The following is an 18800-nucleotide window of genomic DNA, read 5'->3' on the forward strand; positions in this document are numbered from 1 at the left end:
GATCTAGGGCACCCAAAGTGGATAAATTGTGCAACATGGGTAGTGTACCAAAGCAAGTGGTGGGCCAAGCTAAAGACAGAGTCAGATTTATTGAAGCTTTTAAAGCCTGGAGAGGATAGAATATCATAGGAGAGTCTGGGTGATCCATCAAACCTGGAACAGATCTGGTCCTGAGCATAAAACATTTGACTAACAGTGAACGATTTTTAAGAAATCCAATCCAGGCCCATAGTGTAATTGGTTTAATAGGGTTTGGTTAAAAAAAAACTGAGTCTTCTTTGCTCAGGTCAAAGGATCAGTGGTCATATGTTAACCTAAAGCTATGTTTGTGGTTTTGATGGGTTAGACAGCTAAAGAGTCCAACAAAGGACAAATGACTAATCACTGGTATTGAAGCTATTTATTTCCCCATTACTAGGTTACAATACCTTCATGCATTTTGTGTTTTTGTGCATAAAGTACCATCTTGGTAGAGGAATGGGGCTTTGTTTCCCTGCATCAAAGCTGCTTCTCTGTGAACTGCTGAACTGGGGAATCAGAGAGATCCTTGCACTGTAGGTCATTAGACACAGCTTAATAATCAGAACACAGCAAGAAAAACATTTCTAGATTTTTCCTACAAGATAGCGGATTTTTACGATCTGAGTTCAGGTTTGAGGACCGTATTTAGCTGTACATATCTGGGTGTCATCATGTCTCCAAATGACCCACGTTGTCTTCATTATTTATGCAGGATGCGGAAGGTACCGGGAAAGAAGAGGAAGAGGTGGATGTTGGTGCTGCCCAAGATTCTGAGGTCTTCACCCAAAAAAGCTTGGCTTCATCCCCAGAGGTGCCTCTACTTACCTATTCTCCTGTTAATTACTGAACTGCACAATGTATTTGACTGACCCTAAACTCCACTATTTTGATCATGGATTCATCATTCTATTAACGATCATGCATTTAGGGTGCATCCAAAGTTGAAAAACCCTGTGTTACTTGGCTGAACATCACTTCTTCCTAATGTAAAGAAGTACAAAGAAAGCACTGAGCATAAATGCCGGTCCTTAGGGAAAGTCACAGGCAAAGAAAAATGGGGTAAGGATTGGTGGCAGGTGCCAAATTTACAGAGGATAGAGATTAGCCCTAGCCTCGGTCATCTGCAAATATGTAGCCAGCTTTTAGCTAGTGTCAGTTAATGTTTACCTTTTCATCTATTTGCCAAATGACATACAAACAGAATTTCTTTTTAGTTCATTTAAAACTATTTTATCAAAGAAATGGTACAAAGGCACCATCATATAACTTTCTAAATACCTTCAAAGTGGATATCTGCATTTCATTTTACTGCTGGTCTGGTAGAGTTGAATATGATTATGCAAACTTCAGTTTTGATGGAATAACCTTATTGGCAATGTCAATCTATCTAAATGTGATTTCAGTCATATGGGAAGCCTGGAAGATAGAGCCATTAAACCTCTTGAGGACTAGCTGGATGGTGACATCTTCCTCCCATGATTACTGGGATTCTTCCTGCTCACTTTGGAGTGCTGGGTATTCATGCCCACCTTTTGGGTGTCCTCCATAACCTAAAATACATTTAACTTCTAACAGCTTTAATGGGATACCTTTTTGGCCACTGTGTTTACACAGGAACTCACATGCGGAGATCCGTCCATCAGATATCACTCATAAGCACCTCTACAAAAATGAAAATAATTTATTTTTGTTAGATTGAAACTGTAGCTTTCTAGAACAGTACAGCTAAATATATAGCCTTCAGATGTATGTTTGGATATACTTCATCCTGTTAGTTAAAGAATGAACTACAAATGTAAAGGTAGTATACCTTTATGTTGTGCTTTATGGATACTTTAAAAACTCACTATATGGATTTTTTCTTAGTTCAATAGAGGTCAATTTAAATCTGCAATGCTTGTTTTTTTCCTAAACTAAGTTCTGTCCTAAAGAGTCCCTGTGATCACAGTACACACTGTGGCCTGAGTATATGATTTAAAAGTACACATGTAGTGTTTACTGTGGTTAATTGTTTGGAATCTTTTTGTTTTTTGTTTTTTTGGGGGGGTGGGGGGTTGAGTTTGCAGGTGCTGACCTACCTGTGACACCATTGAGAGTGTTGAAGTTTCTCTCTTCATCTAGAACCCACACATTGAGTTATCCTAACATTACAATAAAGCTATCAGGAGCACCCCAAAGCTTTTATCTATTTTGTTCTAAGCGACAGCCTTGTATAATTGTATTGTATACAATGCTTTCAGGTAAGCACTGAAGGTTGTGTGACTTGGCTCAAGCTGTGGGTTGTGTAGTAATAGAGAGCCTCTGATACCAGTTGTCTAAGCTGTCTCCAAAATAAAAACACAATAACGCAAAAGGATTAGGAAAAGGTTTGGTTTCAATCACAGAGCTTTAGTAAATGCTACATACAGGATCTTCTCAATGTGTGCTGTGCTGACAGGGTCTCTCCAAATAAAGAATATAATATATATATATATATATTAGGCTGGGTAAACACTTGCAATAATTGTTGTTGGAAAGGATCTTTCACAATCCTTTTCAAAGACTAGGGACTGCACGATGCATGAACGAGTGTTGTACATACAGCACCGTTTTGCTCTATAGAGAGGAGAGGGGAAGAACGACGAAGCAGCACCCTGCTGCGCGCTCTCCCCCTTCGCTTCTATTACGATTGTTCGTCGTCCATTGTCCCTGGATCCGCCAGGACAGTCATTCAGACGATGGACGCTGTACACATGCACGATTCTCGTCTGATATCGGCCTTGAGCCAATTATCGGACGTGTGTACGTAGCTTTAGGGTAGAGGGTGCAAGCAAAGCAACTGTTTGTTTAGAGGTATGCAAAGCACATTTTAACCGTAAGTTTGTTTTAGAGGGAATATACAATATTATGAAAATTGTAGTTGAAAGGGAATAAACATGACGTTTGTTTTTCAATACTCTATTTTGATTGTGATTAGTGCATCTTTAGCACAAATATAGTTTGTTTTTTGGCTGTTCCCCATTGTGGCACTTGCCTTTCAAGTTCTGTTACAGAGACCTAACAGAAAGTGCGAGGAATTTTTTCTAAAGTAAAGAATAATCTATAAGAGCACCAGAACAGATGTATTAATTGTGGTGATAATGTAAAATTATAGATTTCCCATTCTTCTTAATTCCCCAATATCCTAGTGACAATAGTCACTAAGAAAAATAGAGAGAGTGAATTTCTCTAGCAGGGACACAAACACCAATATAAACTTTATAGGGGTTCTCATACTTTTAGACAGATATCATGGGAACAGGCACCCCTATCGTAAAAATTGTTGTTTTTGGGAATATTGTATTTTTCCTCACTTTTAGTGCCAGTGATAGTGGTCACCAGGACAAATGGAAAAGATGACCTTCCTCAGTGGGGGCACATTCTGCAATAAAAACATGACATAGATACTAATCCTTCCCCATTCTAAATAAACCTAAAAAGAAGTTTAGGCTGCAGGTAATAAGTCCAAAATGTAGCATTCTTTATAAATGAAATCCATGTTGACTGGCCAGATCAATAGCACCTGGGTATTAAAGGATACAACGTTTTTCTGTCCATGCAGATGTGACAATCCAAATATGCTAAATTTTGCTTTGTCACAAAAACTTAAATTTATGTTAAAAAAAATGTGCATGTAAAGCAAACTCCATGAGATAAGGAGCTAGACTGAAAAACTGTTACTAAGAATTAGGGAAAACACTTAAGGTAAGCAGGTCTTTGTAAAAACCATAATTGCTCTCGCCGTAAGTTTGCAGCTAACCCCTTTTGCTCTGGTCACAATGCAGGGCATGGAGCATTGGGTTTTTATAGAGAAAACAACGGACAAATCCCATACATCAATAGAAGAGGCCCAAAAAAAACAGACTGTTTAGATTTCTGGACAGGAGTTGTCCTCCAAAAGGGAAGAACGTCTCCATAAAGATCAGCCTCACAAGGATGAGGATGAAAGGGAAATGGTGGATCTAGCTGAAGAGAAATCAGTATCTGCTATCAAGGGAGTAGAAAGAAGAATAAGGCTACCACAGCGAGAAGAACGCCTAGTGATGGTAACCAGTGAATGGGACATGGTAGAAAGTAAAGCAAGAACAGCTCCCGATGGTGCACCTGCTGAAGACAGTAGAGAATGGGCACTGAGGATGGAAAATGGCAAAGTTGTTTCCTGGGCAAAAGGTGACTCATCAGATGCTAGAGGTAAAAATGGAGTAGATGGAGAAGAGACTGGCACAAGAAGAATAGGGAGAGGTGTAGTGGGATCATCAGAAGGTCACCAAGAAATGGGTAGAACCATTGTTGAGCTTGGAGAAAGCAGACGTGTAATTTTGTGTGAAGATGAAGCTGATGACAGTGCTGATGAAACAGAAGGAGAATGGCACAATGAGACACATTGGGATGAGCAACAAAAATCTGTAATGTGGCGTGAGAGTGCTGGATACCAAAAGAAATATGAAAACCTTGAAACTATGGACATTTATGCATCATCCAACAAACAACGTGGGAAACCTTTTGTTATTGCAGAACAGAATCAACAAGGGGAGACAGGAACAAAGCTGTCCAGAGAATACATCACTACTGATATTTTCATGCCAGATGACCATAATGAAGATTTAACAGAAGATGAACATGGTAATGCCACGATCAGTACGGAAGAAGCAGGACCTTCTGGGCTGACAAATGAACAAATGTCCTCAAGTGTACAAATGACAACTGAGAGGAACACAGAGGACTTACCATTGGAAGATTGGGGTCCACCAGTGCTTCATTTTATGTTACCTACCATCATTCCATTACCGGTGACTGCTCCCAGGGAAAGAGGTCATCAAGAAATAGCTGCTGATATTAATCCAGCTGAAAGAATTCTCCTTCAGCCAAACCCCAGGCATCATGCCGGCCAACATTATGAAGGAAATGTTAGTCCTGCTGAATCTACAACAGATACGCCTGGAGACCTCTCCTCTCCAGATTCGGGCTGTGAAATAACACTTACGGATGGAGCGGTAACTCCTGATCAGCATGTTTGTAGGGGGGAGGGAAAAGATACAGAACCTGCTTCTGTGGGCCCATTGTGGTTGCCTAGCACGCCAGATACCTGTATGAGCCAACTGAGGCATGATGTCGTGGTGGGATCTGTCTGCCTGTCTGTACCAAAATCCTTCCAACATCCGCTTTTGGCTGAAGTATCCTCTGGCTTAAAATACCTGTCCCCCAAATATCAGGCCGAAAAGCATGGAAGCTAAAGAGGAGACGGGAGGGAGTTTCTGGAGAGGGCTAAATAAAGGGGGTGCAGCCACAGCTAAACTGGTAGCAACAGTAAAATACATTACTTGCACTCCAGGAATGAGCGCTTCCAGTGACACTACCGTCAATCATTGGCTCTGGCAGCTAGCTCTTATTCATCTGGGAAAACCAATACTTAGCAGATTTTTCTGCAGTTCATGCCCCATGTTAAGTACATGAGCGGACTGAAAAAAAATGCCTTGCGCTTTGCACCTTTATGGAAAAGAAAATGTTACTAATCTCCATCCCACCTCCTCCCTACTCACTGCACTGAGGCTGCTGTGATCTTGCTTTTGTGCTCTGCATATGGACACTGATTCACTAGGCTGCATTAAATCTTAAAACCTTGAACTAGGACTAATAAACCATAAATGGTGTCAAGGCCAAGTTGGCCTAATCAGGAAACATGTGCCAGTTGCTCTCTTTCCCATGTAAAATCAATTATTTTTTTGTTCATATTTTCTTCTAATTCCTCATGTCTCTTACTCTACAACTGTTGCAGTTACAAAAGGAATTCTTGCATAAAATATAGAACAGTGGATGTGTTTCCTCTAGCTCCTAGCTGGATTCCAACTTGCAATTGTAACGTAAATTATATGACCAAAGTTGAATGGACACCTGACCATCACATCTACTTTATAGTCAAAAGTAGTCAACCTTTTCAAATTATTAAGTCTAGGACCCTGATTTAAAAAAGTTCTCCAAGGCAAGAATACACTTTTATCAGTAAAGTTGGGTGATCCAGCAGACCTGGAATGGGTTTCCTTAAAGTCATTTGCTATTTGTTAGCAATGTTTTTCAATTCTGGACCAGATCCATTTCAGGTTTGCTGGATCATCCAGCTTCACTAATGAAAGTGTATTCTCTACAGCCTTGGGGAGCTTTAATAAGTCAAGTCCCAGGTGTTTGAATTGATGGGCACTGTTAATGCTAGAGAACACAAAGACATTTTAAAACAATTGTGCACTTCCAATCTTGTGCCAACAGATAGGAGGAAGCCATTTTTTTGTTCTAGCATGGCTGTACACAAAGCAATGTGCATGAAGACTTTTTTTTACTTGAATGCACGTAAAGAGGGGAAATATGAGTGGCCTTCACAGAGCCCTGGTAATAACCCTATTGAATACTTTTGGGATGAATTGGAACACAATTTGCAAGCCAGTTCTTGTTCTTGTCTACTATCAGTACTTAATGTTACAAACACTTTCATGTGGACAATCCAATATCATGTTGTAGTTTCCACAATGTCGGGGAAACAAGGAGGGACACATTATCAACATTCATGGTTTTGAAACAGGACATCCAACAAGCTCATTTAGGTGTCCAGAAACTTTTAGCTATATAGCTTAGGCAAATGACAGTTGGAACCTCACTAGCTATGGTTGGAAACAATTTTACCTTATTCCGGTGTTTATACATGAATTCCTTTGTCTCTTTTTCATTTCCACATATCCTGTATTATTAGTTTTGTTCTCAACTATGACCAGACAGTAGAATGCACCTTATGTTGTGGCACCTCATAACGTTTTAATACAGCCTAGTGAATAAGAGTCTACCCTTGCCTCGCTTGATGCTGTGCTGCCCAGCATCAGTCTCATGCATCCGTCTGCAGGTTTTGCTGTTTGCTCCTTGGGAATCCTTTACTCTAACCCTTCTCTCCTGCTCTAGAGTCAACCTCCTGAACCAACGTCCTGGGAGGAAAGGGATATCCCATGTGCCCTCAGAGAGGTCTCCCTGCCGGACCAGGGTTATAGGAAATCCGGGATTGTCCATTTTCAGGTCAGGGCCATGAACGCCCTGATTTTGTACTTTTAATGCCACTTCTGCCTTACAAAGAAAAAAGTCTGTTTATATTTACTTTACTGTAATACATGTTATATGTTCATGCTCTTTAGATAGTCGTCACTTCTTTAGGTTATGAGTGCATCACTTTGCTGGATGGCTATATATTGGACTGATTTATAAAGATCAGTTCTTTTATAAATCAAATCTAAATCTGTGTCTACACATGTGACCTTGCGATGATCAGGATTGTTTGCCCTTACATGCCTATACTATATAAACTGATAGAGATATCCTACATGTTTTGCATTTCTTCCTATAAGGTGTCAAAATATTTTTTTTATCCTTAGTTAACCCAGGTTTTATTTTGTTAATGATAACTTGACCTGTGTATAGATTTGCAATGTTGACATTGTTTATTTAGAGATGAACTAAAAAATAACTTTCATACATCATTTTAGTTATCCCTACACTTAACATTTTTATTAAAGTTAAAAATTAGGATGAAAAGGGTTCTTACACTAAGCTCAATATATTTATTCCAGTAGATATTTAGTTTTTCTACTTGAATACCGTTTAGCAGGAATATAATACTTTTCCTGATTTGTAATTCTGAAACTGTATTTCAAACCTTTAACGGAAGGGCAAAATCACGCATTTGTCTGAAATCATCATCTGAATTCACCTCTCCATCAACCACTTATTTTACTGCGACTTTCCCATCATGGCTTTCTGAATTCCCCTAGAGAGTGAGCAGCAGGGAGGCAGAGGAAGGACGGACAGCAGGTGATGAAGAACAAGGAGCTGGCCTTCTAAAAGAAAACCAACTAAGTATTGAGAGGAAGTGTTCAAGCATAACCGTCAGCTCTACATCCAGTCTGGAAGCCGAGGTGGACTTCACTGTGATTGGAGATTACCACTCTAACGTAGGCTTTGAGGATTTCACCCGCAGCCTTCCTGAGCTGCATCGAGACCAGGGAGATGGGGCCGGTGGTACAGAGAATAATTCTGCAGGAGCTCCACAGGAAGCACATGACGAAGAGAAGCAGGAGGAGGAGACAACAGAGGTACAACACTACTGCTCTGGAAAGCCACCCCATGCATTTGTAATCCTAAGTATCAGACCTTGGCTGCTTTGGTCTTCGGTCCAACACTGAATGTTTAACCGCATGGAATGTGATGAAAAATGCATGAAACAGCCAAGACCGCTGTCCTGTATACTAAGCACCACATCTGTTTTTGACTGTCATGTTTGTGTTATGCCATTACTAGACTGTGACCTCTGTTTGCATGGCCCTGTGTTATCCTTCGCCTTTGACTAGTATGTCATCGACATCCAACCGGTTCATCAGGTAATATACAGAATGTCATCTGCCTAGTCACATGACATCATGAGTATATGTACTTTGTATGCATACGTCATCATCTTAATAATAGCCATCCTGTGCATGTTTCTAATAACATCGTGCATGGCCTTAAAATGTTCTTTGTATCATACAGACTTTACAGTTTGTTGTTAGCTGTATTTCCTTCCTATGGTGACAAGTTTCTTTGTTCCCACAGTCACATAAAACTGTAGAGAAAGAAGTGATCAGCAGCGTGAGTACAGTTAGCAGGACGGATGGGGAGAAAATCACAAATATACAGATTACTTCCATGCAAACCTCTCAGGTAAGCGTATACAATAATTCTGTTAATGTACACCTTAATCCTGTTGAAAATTCACTTGTGCACAACCCCCTCCAACACTCTAAATACACATGGATATATACTGATAATGTGAACCAAACATGAACCATAGTGAAATACTTAAATTGTGAAGGATATACATGGTCCATAATTCAATGTTTTTTAACAGGGACCAGATAACCTTAAAGAGCTGCAAAATAAAACTTTAGTTAAGTAATATTTACGATTGAAGGTGAACTAAATCCAGTATGGGTCAACAGAACAATTGCCATGATATGCAATAATGCAAAATTATCCTCTCTATACGTTCTCCTTTGTTTGTGTGGGTTTCCTGTAGATGTCTTCTCTGACAGTCCAAAACCATTGCAGTGTGTTATTGATCTTTTGTCCAATATTCGATACTGTCCTTTTTATTTAACAGTCCATTATATTTTTCCAGGTGGATGGGAAGGAGCCTGTAGTCAGCAGTCATACTGTCACTTCACACACTGTAACCCCAGCACAGGTAAGATTTTACTGTATATCACCAAAGTCACTAGGACAACCCTTCAACGTAAAAGTGGCTTTTAACAAGCAAGCATTGCTATATTGTGAACAGGAAAAATTCCAATCCAGTCTGAAAATGGAGTCTTTAAATGCATACAGAACAAACAACCAACCTGTTTAAGACAAAGAATATGAGGGGTGCTGAGAAGTTCCTAGCTTTGCCCCCTTCCAGATGAAATAGAAAAATGAGTGTGGGGGCATATGACAGCCTAATATCTTAGTATGTAACTTTGCGATTCTTAAAACTGTTATATTATATTCTATTAGTGAGAAGCTGTGATGGCAGAGGCACAAGCATCATGAAGTTTTTGTTTATCCAGGGAAAGTCAGCATAGGACATTCACACTGAGATGTCACAAACTGGGGTAGAAGTGTCCTTCCTACAGCACTGTCATAACCTGGATATCTAAATTCACCATTGGAAGATGAGCCCCGCAGTGGGCCCCCCCCAACCTCAACTGACCCGGCAACCTGCAATGCTGTCCATGAGCCTATTATTGAGGACCGGCGAATATCTGCAAAAAAGATAGCCCAGATACTCACAGGAGCGTGTTGGGTTTGTTATCACCACTATCCTAGACGTGTGCAAGCTTTCAGCGAAGTGGGTGCAGAAATGTTTGAACAGGGATCAGAAGAAGGAATGAGTTGAAGCATCCAAAGCCGTTTTGGCCCATTATGAAGCTGCAAAGGACTTTTTAGCTAGGTTAGTGACTGAGGATGAAACCTGGCTCCACATCTACGATCCTGAAACCAAGGAACAGTCAAAGGAATGGCACCACAGCGGGTCCCCCCGGCCGAAGAAGTTCCGAACCCAGAAATCAGCCAAAAAAGTCCTGGCGTCCGTTTTCTGGGACAAAGATGGTATTCTGATGGTGGACTACCTACCTCAGGGCTCTAGTATCACCGAACTGTATTATGCTAACCTCCTGGACCAGCTGAAGGAGTCAATTAAGAGGAAACGCCGTGGAAAGTTGACCAAATGAATCCTTTTTTTTGCAGGACGATGAACCTGCGCACATGTCCAACGTTGTGGCTGCCAAATTGAACACCCTTGGTTTCCAATTGGTCCACCATCCCCTCCTACTCACCTGACCTGGCCCCTTCGGACTATTATCTGTTCCTGAATTTGAAGAAACGCCTGAAGGGGCAACGTTTTGAGGACATTTCTGACGTCAAATATGCTGCTGAGAGCTGGTTTGCGGCCCAACGGAAAGGACTTTTATTTGAACGGTCTAGAAAAGCTGCAACTACACTATACCAAGTGCATCAGTCTCAGGGGGGAATATGTTGAATAAATGTGTTCTTTCATAATTCTGGCTCTCTTCTTTCTGGTCAAAGCCAGGAACTTATCAGCACCCCCTCTTAGATGTAGTTATGCCATCCTACTAAAGGTGAAAATGAAAAGTTACCACTGTGCTGGGCTCCTCTTCTACTACACTGCTTAAGTGCTTATTTTCCCTAGGGCAGGGGTCGACAACCTGCGGCTCGCGAGCCACATGCGGCTCTTTAGATGTGAAGCTGCGGCTCTTTAATTCAGTCACTCGACACTCGAGAGCTTCCGACGAACTGAAGACAGTGAGGACCCGTGTCACGGGGAAAGGGTTCGGTGAAAAGCCAGGCTGAGGGATAGAATAGCTTCGGACAGACTGAATTAAAGAGCCGCAGCTTCACAAAAAGCCAGGCTGAGAGATAGAATCGGTGCCTAAAGGTATCTATATTTCTATGTTTGTACCTGTTTCACCATTACAGAATTCTGAGGAAAATGAAATGTCATCTAATGTTATCCAAACTTTCTAAAACCATGCAAAGCCATCGCTCCCATTGAATTTGTTTGCTCAATTGTTTGTTATTGAAGTACAAGTTAGTGTTGTAAGTAAATGTTTACTTGTTTTAATTTTTTACTTAAATAGTAGGTAATTATCTAATAATGCCATATATATATTATCTAATTTGTTGTGAAAAACACTACTTATATATCAATAAATAGATATTTTTTCTTATGAATAAATAGATTAGTTTTTTTTATCAAAAAACTTTATTTATGCGAGTACTATTTATTGTTGGCAAGAAAAAATTTTGCGGCTCTTTAAAAACTTTGAAATTTTGTAAATTGTAATTTTTGGCTCTTTCGACTCAAAAGGTTGCTGACCCCTGCCCTAGGGTATCAGTAAAAAACTGTTTTACCCACCATTCCCCTAACTACCACCAGCTCCCTGAGGGCACTCCTCTAAGACAGGCTGTCCATTGTACAGGCCTAACCTCATCACTACAATGCAGGGCAATGCCCTACAATGCAGTGGTTATGTGATGTAAGTACCTGGTGCATAAAAGAAAAGAGAAGAGTGTTGGTTGCTGGAAAGAGAGGGATGAGGGAAGTAAAAGAGGTAATACCCCTATACTGCAAAGGAAGCCTTACTACAATAATATTTTTTCATTTTCGCTGGCACTCAAGCTCCCTGGGGCTCACAAACCCCAAGAAAGACAAGCATAAAGTTTCCTCTTTTACAGACTGGCTTGTGTTTTCCCTTCTAGACACAAGGTCAGTGTAAATCTTTTTGTAATGAAATTGAAATCACCTCTCCTTTTCTAGACTTACACTTTATTGAGTATGCAAGAACTTGATCCTAGATCTGTTCTGTACTGATCTGTATCAGTACATGGCCACGTTCTATTTAAAACATACCTGGAACATTTGGACATTTACTCAGTCAATACTATGGAGAAGATTACCTGGTAAATATGTGTAATGGTTTTAAATGGATCCAGGTTTAATGTGTGTATTCTGTTTATTTTAGGCTGAGGACAGTAGGACAGAGGCAGCTGGCGCAGACACAGCACGAGCAGCAGCATCTGCTGAAAGCTCCCAGGCACTACAAGCAGATGTCACTCGCACCCATCATGTAAGTGTTACCCAAGAATAACACTGCTATAAGAGATTTAGCACCAATGAATCATTCACTTCACAGGTTATTTGCAGGCTGCTGCCTCTCCCATCAAATTAATCCTTACTAAGGATTTTTTTTGTATAATTCAAAGGTTTCCCATACTGCCACAGCAGAGACATTGTCCTCCTCCACAACCACTCATGTGACAAAGGTGAGAATACATATTTTTAAAAAGTATACATTTCCTGCTGAAAATGGGGAGAGGGGGTACCATTGTAAACCTCCTTTCTATGCAGAGCCAATGATTTCAGCAATTTCAGTGAACAGTGTGCAGACTGAAAGTCAGAAGTTTTTAGTTGGAGATTTGTTCTTTAGGGATCTAACTAGAAATGAACAAAGTTACCCAACCATTGGGGCTACCTGTAAATGCAGAAAGCTGCTCCACATCTCTTCTAGCTTCAGCATCTATGGCCTATTGGTATTGCATTTTCTCTTCCCTGTCTCCTTTATTGTTCAATCAAAACAATAGAGATCCCTCACCTGTCTGGCCCGCCACTGCTTCACTTCCCTGGGCTTCTTCTTCTCCCCCAGACCTGCTGCGGTGACGTATGTGATTGTTAAGCCTTGGCATTCTCTTTTAAAGACCCTTAGCATTTAAGCCAGGCTGCTAGCCTTTGCATAAGAAGAGAATGTAGACTTTGCGTTTTTCTTTATATATGAACACCAGGCACCTGATTTATTAGTGCTCTCCAAGAGAGGGAACGATAAGACTATCATGTAGTGATTTAGCAAACTTGGGAATCTAATTTTGTTAAAACAAATTGCTATTAGTTGGCAAGTTTTCAATCCTGGCACAGATCTTTACAAGGTTTGCTGGATCACCTAGGTTCTCCCATGATAGTCTATTTTCCCTAGTCTTGGAAAGCTTAATTTATCAGACCCAATGTGAACACCTGACCATTAAACCTATATTAGCTTGCTGGACAATATTATGGAGTTGCCTATGTGCCCCTTCACCTGCAGCATTCTGCAATGTGTCTGGGAGAACAGGTGCTATTTGTGAGGTCAGGTATTTTTGTTAAAAAAATAACCTGGATCACAATTGGTGTTATCACAAAGATGTCTTTGGGCCTCTCAAGCTTCTTCATACCAAACACATCAATCCATGTCTTTATGGATTTGTTTTTGTGCACAGCTGAAAGAGAAAAGAGTCAGGAGCATAATCGTCTATTATTATTAAATTATTATTAAATAGGATTTATAAAGTGCCAACATATTACGCAGCACTATACATTAAAAATAGACTAGAACATCTTTTTATGCTGTAGCATTGCATAGCATTCATTGGAAACACCTAAACACTATCAACAGAGGGCTGTCCACATACATTTGACCATAAATTGTATTGCGGAATTTAATCACTGCACAATTTAAATAGCCCATTGTAATTGTATAAAGGAAAATAAACAATATTATTTGGTAACAAAACCAAAGAATACATTGTACTTACCTTCTTTGTGTTTCTTTAATTCTTGTAACTACAAATTTTGTTTTTCTCCATGTGGCTTGTGTCTGTGCAGACTGTAAAGGGTGGATTCTCTGAGACAAGGATAGAGAAGAGGATAATTATCACAGGAGATGAAGATGTGGATCAAGAGCAGGTAATGCATGTCAAAAAAATGTCATAAAATTAATTGAATATCCAAGTAAATCCTGAACTCCAAGCAAACCTTTACATTCAAAGAATAGAATATATTGTATATGGGAGCTGTTACTTTCACATTCATTCATGAAATGTTCAGAGCCCTATAACACTACACTGACCTACTTGAACCGTGAAAAAGAAGCAGCAGACTAATGAGCTCTTCTACCTATAACTGCTCCTATACAATCTACATTACTTCCTTTCTAACTTAGGACAAAAATGCTCACCTTACCTATCTATTAACATACCTAAGACCACTGCTGCCATCCTGTGCTGCCTGTTCTCCATGCATGGGACAAGACCACTATGCTCTCAAATTGATGGTTTCATTCATCATTGCGGCTCACTCACTCCACCCTCCCCCTTCCAGCGCTCGTTCATGCAACTTGCAGTCTTTTGTTGTTGGAAAAAATCAAGTGTTTTGCACCTCCCTATGTCCACCTATGTTTTGAACATTTTCAGGTTTATGACCTATGTCAGGGGTGTCAAACTGTGGCCCGAGGGCCAAATTTGGCCCCCAAAGGAATTCTAAATATGAATTGCAGCTGGCCCGCCGCTGCATTCAAAAAAGGGCCGCTGCTACATTTACCGGCATCACTTGCGTCTATAGACCAGCAGCCTCTCTGCCTATGCGTGGTCAGACGCAGGGAATTGTAGTAGCTGTGCTATTTCTCTATTATAGGCTTGTTCCAAATTGAATGTTAAGCAAAACCTCTTTGTTTCCATATGAAAAGATTTTATATCTAATGAGAAGTAAAAACTTCCTCAATTTTTTCAATAAACTTCAAGTTTGGCCTGCGACTTTGTCTAAGTTTTTAATTTTGGCCCTCTGTGTATTTAAGTTTGACACCCCTGATCTATGTAGTGGTGGGCATTGTCCTCAATCTGTTTCTTAACCATACATCAAAGGTCTATTTCAAACCCTGGTGTCTCCAAAAACAGAACCTGTCTGGTTGTGTATGGGGTCATTGGGGCGCTACCTTGCCCTCACACCTAGAAGCCAACACACTGGTCATATTTTGGGTCACTTTCACACTTTTTTATAATAATACAAAATAAATTGCTTTTACAGCATGCTACTGTAACCCAGATAATTATTGTTTTTGGGGGCTCAAGCCAATAACAATAAAAATGCAAAAAATTACTAAAAAATGCCAAATTTGTCAAAAATGGTTCAGCCACCTAAGGTGTAAATGGGCAGTAGTGGCCAGCAGCATATAGAATAAAGGGTAAGTCTATGAGGAAGTCATATCTTAGTATAGCAGAGTTGGATGAGCTGTTACCCTTGTCTTCTTAATATTATTAAGATTACACAACAGTGAGACTTCCTTGCCATCATTTCTGATTCTGTCTAAAAGTTTTGCATTTTCCAGATCTTTTTTTGTGATCCAGCTTTGCCTATTGCATTTTCATATTGCATCATAAATTAAAACATTTTCAAAAATCTCATCTTATCATGGAGAGTCAGCACCCCTTATAATGGTCATTATATACAAGACTGTAGTGTACTTTTACTTTCCGGCATCCATAAATGCTTTGGGTAGTCAAAGGTTTCAAGGTAAATTTTAACAAAATGAATTGCCCAACCTATATTAAAAAAGCAGAAGGAAGATTTAATTTGGCACTGAACTTCTCTATACTTCCGGTGCTCCTCTTTTAAATCAATTGTGGCTAGCATTATTCAACCCACTTCCTAAGGGCCAAAGCTGCCATGCCATGAACACCTCCTACTGCCAGACCAGTGAAGGAGACGTCCAGTGACGTTTCCGGACTGGCAAACAGATTGGTAAGTATCCAGTGCATTAAAGAATAGGAGGATGGGGGTGTTAAGCAGAAGATAAGTGTTTATAAAAATAAAAATTCAGCTTTATGTTATAAAACAAAAGAAAATGAAAGGAAGACACAGTGAAATACCTTTATGCATATGTAGTCATTTACAAAATGCACTACATGACAATACTTTTTTTTCGCTTCATTCAACCTCTGAATCCACCTAGGCTCTGGCCATGGCTATAAAAGAGGCTAAGTTACAACATCCAGATATGCTGGTCACGAAAGCAGTGGTGTATTGTGAGACTGAGCCCTCCCCCGAGGAGCCTGAAGAAAAAAAACAGGTATCATATTGTATGTTATTGTGAAATGCGGTACATTTTCTCTATCAAGTTTTTATTTCTCACACTTTTCTTTTATTCTTTTTTCTAGCAATCTTGACCTTGGATGTTGGATGTTAATCGTTCCTTTCATCTCCCTCTCTCTGTCCCTCAATCATAAAAACAAGGACTGTCCTTCCCTTCCCCAAATCTACACCTCATGCCAGCTGCAAAATCTCCAAAACGGCAGTGGACATCCATGCAATCAGCATTCCATGGCAGAGAGAGAGAGAGAGACTGGTCACCCGCCCAGAGCTGATTAGCCACCTCCTAAGAGTGAAGGAGGCACTTAGACACTCATTCTTCTGCATTTCCCCCTTGCTCGCTCCTCTTCTGAGAAGCATGCCTAGCAATGCGTGACTGCATGTGGCATCAGCAGGAATAATTGTATGGACTGTTAGGAAATTTAAGCTCAGAGTAACTGAAGAGTCCTCTGATGTGTATCCAGAAATGCTGTTTAAGGTACTCCTGCAACAAAGGGGTTAATGATCAAAGCCTCCACCTTCTTTATATAGAAAGCTAGTAATGTCTTTTTTCTCTCCAATAACTTACAGCCAGATAATCACTGATATAGATGCGTAGTGTCGTCTGAACCTGTCCTGTTAATCTAAGGTCATAAACTGTTACCTTCTGTCGGGTAGAGCTCCAGCAGATCTCGCCTTCTGAATTCCTGTCCTGCAGTACTAGCAATATGGGAAACTAATGTCAGCAAGCTGTCTTGGGCTTTTCAGGCTAAAAGTTTGACAGAATTAACCCGTTTGTTGCCAGCTGTGGGGCTTAAAGATGTCCCTGCTAGTTGGGGGATAGGCTGAGCCATTTGTGTGATAGGATTAACTTCGCACAGGGGGAGGCCTGATCTACCGCAATGCTGTGCTCTTCCCCCGTCCCACCTTCTCCCTGTGCACCGTGATCACTGCTCTATAGCCAATAAAAAACAAAGTCAGTGTGACATGTTTCCTTCGTTATTGTGCATGGATTTTCTGATATTTTCTGAGAGTTAATACTGATAATATTTCCTGTATAATATGTGTTAACATGTAAAAGAGCAATTTTCATTACATAAAAACAATTTCATCTGTTACCGCCCCTGAGGAGCTTCATTATCATATAAGCACATTCCTGTATATACTCCATGGTTAACAAGTATGGTAAAAGTAAACCTGTCATTAAAATCTGTGGTGCCATTAGGTACCTAAAGGTACCTTAAAAGGGAAAGTATAGTGTATTTTAGTTGCTTTAAGTGTTTTTTGTCAGTCTCTCTTACAATTTTTTCTGGCATCAAAAAGCCCATCTATACTAAACTTATGCTGCTATACCTTATTCCTCTTTGCACCTCTGTGGCACCATTCCTCACATACTCCCTACTCTGCGACACAGGGCCATCCAAACCATTTTCAATGAGCCCTGACAACTATGGACACATCCCTAGGGGTCATCACAAAGGCCTAGTTTGGTCCCCACATGTCATTACATGAGAGCTGTGCTGTCCAGATGCAAGGATGCCTACTGCTGTCAGAGACAAGAAAGAAGTATAGAAGGACCTATAGTACCATCAGAATGGCCAAAAGTCTTATAGTCTAAGGTACGTATTATTGGGCTACAAACAAGGTAATACAAACTATGGAGTTGGATTTAGAAAAAAAAATTAGAATCAACTCTGTAATTTGTATGTAGGTGGAGTCACCTTTTCTCGTGAACAACCAATGAGTTATCAGCCCCATTGGTAGTATTTTTTTTTTCAAAAGACTGGCTGACTTAATTGCGGAGAAGGAAAAGAATGACTTAATATTGTGTAGCACTGCAAAGCAGGAAGCCAAGTCTGTGTATGTCATAGAAAAAAAAAACATGGCAACCCACATATAGATATGTAATTACTATACAAATAACCAAGATGTTTAAACATTACCACATTGATAATTACTGATAATTATACTTATTTAATCAAGATTATCTTTTTTTATTTCTGAAACATGCATATATTTACAGCTTGTGTGTGTGTGTGTGTGTGTGTATATATATATATATATATATATATATATATATTAATTGGGAGAAGGCTGCATATACACATGCAATACCGGTAGTTGTCACGATCATTTCCAAGGACAAAAGACTGAAAGATGCATGAACGAGCGTTGTACATACAGCGCCATTCTGCTCTATAGAGATAAGGGGGAACTACGGAGCGGCACCTCACTGCGCTTCTCACCTCTCTACATCTGGCTATCATTGGGCTTACATCTTATTGTGCAGTTGGCAATGATGCATTGGCACCATTACACTAAAGAGGTGTAGAAAGCTACCATAATGTCCTTGATAAGAATGCACTTCTTACAGCAAACAGACCTTGTAAAACAAGAAAGGTGCTTGAAGTGACAACCACGAATAGTGCTGTGTTGAACTTATGAAAACAGAAGATGAGAAAGCAAGAATCACAAACTTTGCAGTGCTGGTGACTTCATCTTCTGTTTTTGAAAGCAGCAGTAAGATATTTTGGTCTATAGAGAGCAGTTCAAACAGTTGCCCTGGATCATCCAGGTTCACTGATGAAAGTGTATCCTCTCCAGCCTTGGAGAGCTTTAATAAATCAGGGCCATTGTGTAATCTGTGCTATAACCTGATCATAAGAATTGTCTTCTTGTAAAGTGCAGACAAAACAATTTGTTTCTGCCAATATTGCCATTTTACTTATGGCATCATACTGATATTCATCATCATCATATATAAAAA

At 40.0% G+C, this 18800-nt stretch overlaps 1 protein-coding gene across 1 annotated transcript in view; it reads left to right on the forward strand.

The window, feature by feature from the left end:
* The window catches only part of EPB41L1 (erythrocyte membrane protein band 4.1 like 1), a 64181-nt gene extending 47030 nt beyond the window's left edge, over positions 1–17151 (forward strand). Inside the window, 11 exon segments of the mRNA XM_072403730.1 lie at positions 734–832; positions 3825–5033; positions 6982–7092; positions 7842–8162; positions 8659–8766; positions 9224–9289; positions 12126–12230; positions 12367–12426; positions 13796–13876; positions 15918–16034; positions 16123–17151. Of these exon segments, the coding sequence (XP_072259831.1) occupies positions 734–832; positions 3825–5033; positions 6982–7092; positions 7842–8162; positions 8659–8766; positions 9224–9289; positions 12126–12230; positions 12367–12426; positions 13796–13876; positions 15918–16034; positions 16123–16131 (2286 nt within the window). The 3' untranslated portion in view covers positions 16132–17151.
* Positions 17152–18800: the final 1649 nt, after the last annotated feature.

Source organism: Pyxicephalus adspersus, chromosome 3 (genome assembly GCF_032062135.1).
Source record: "Pyxicephalus adspersus chromosome 3, UCB_Pads_2.0, whole genome shotgun sequence".
Classification (NCBI taxonomy): Eukaryota; Metazoa; Chordata; class Amphibia; order Anura; family Pyxicephalidae; genus Pyxicephalus; species Pyxicephalus adspersus.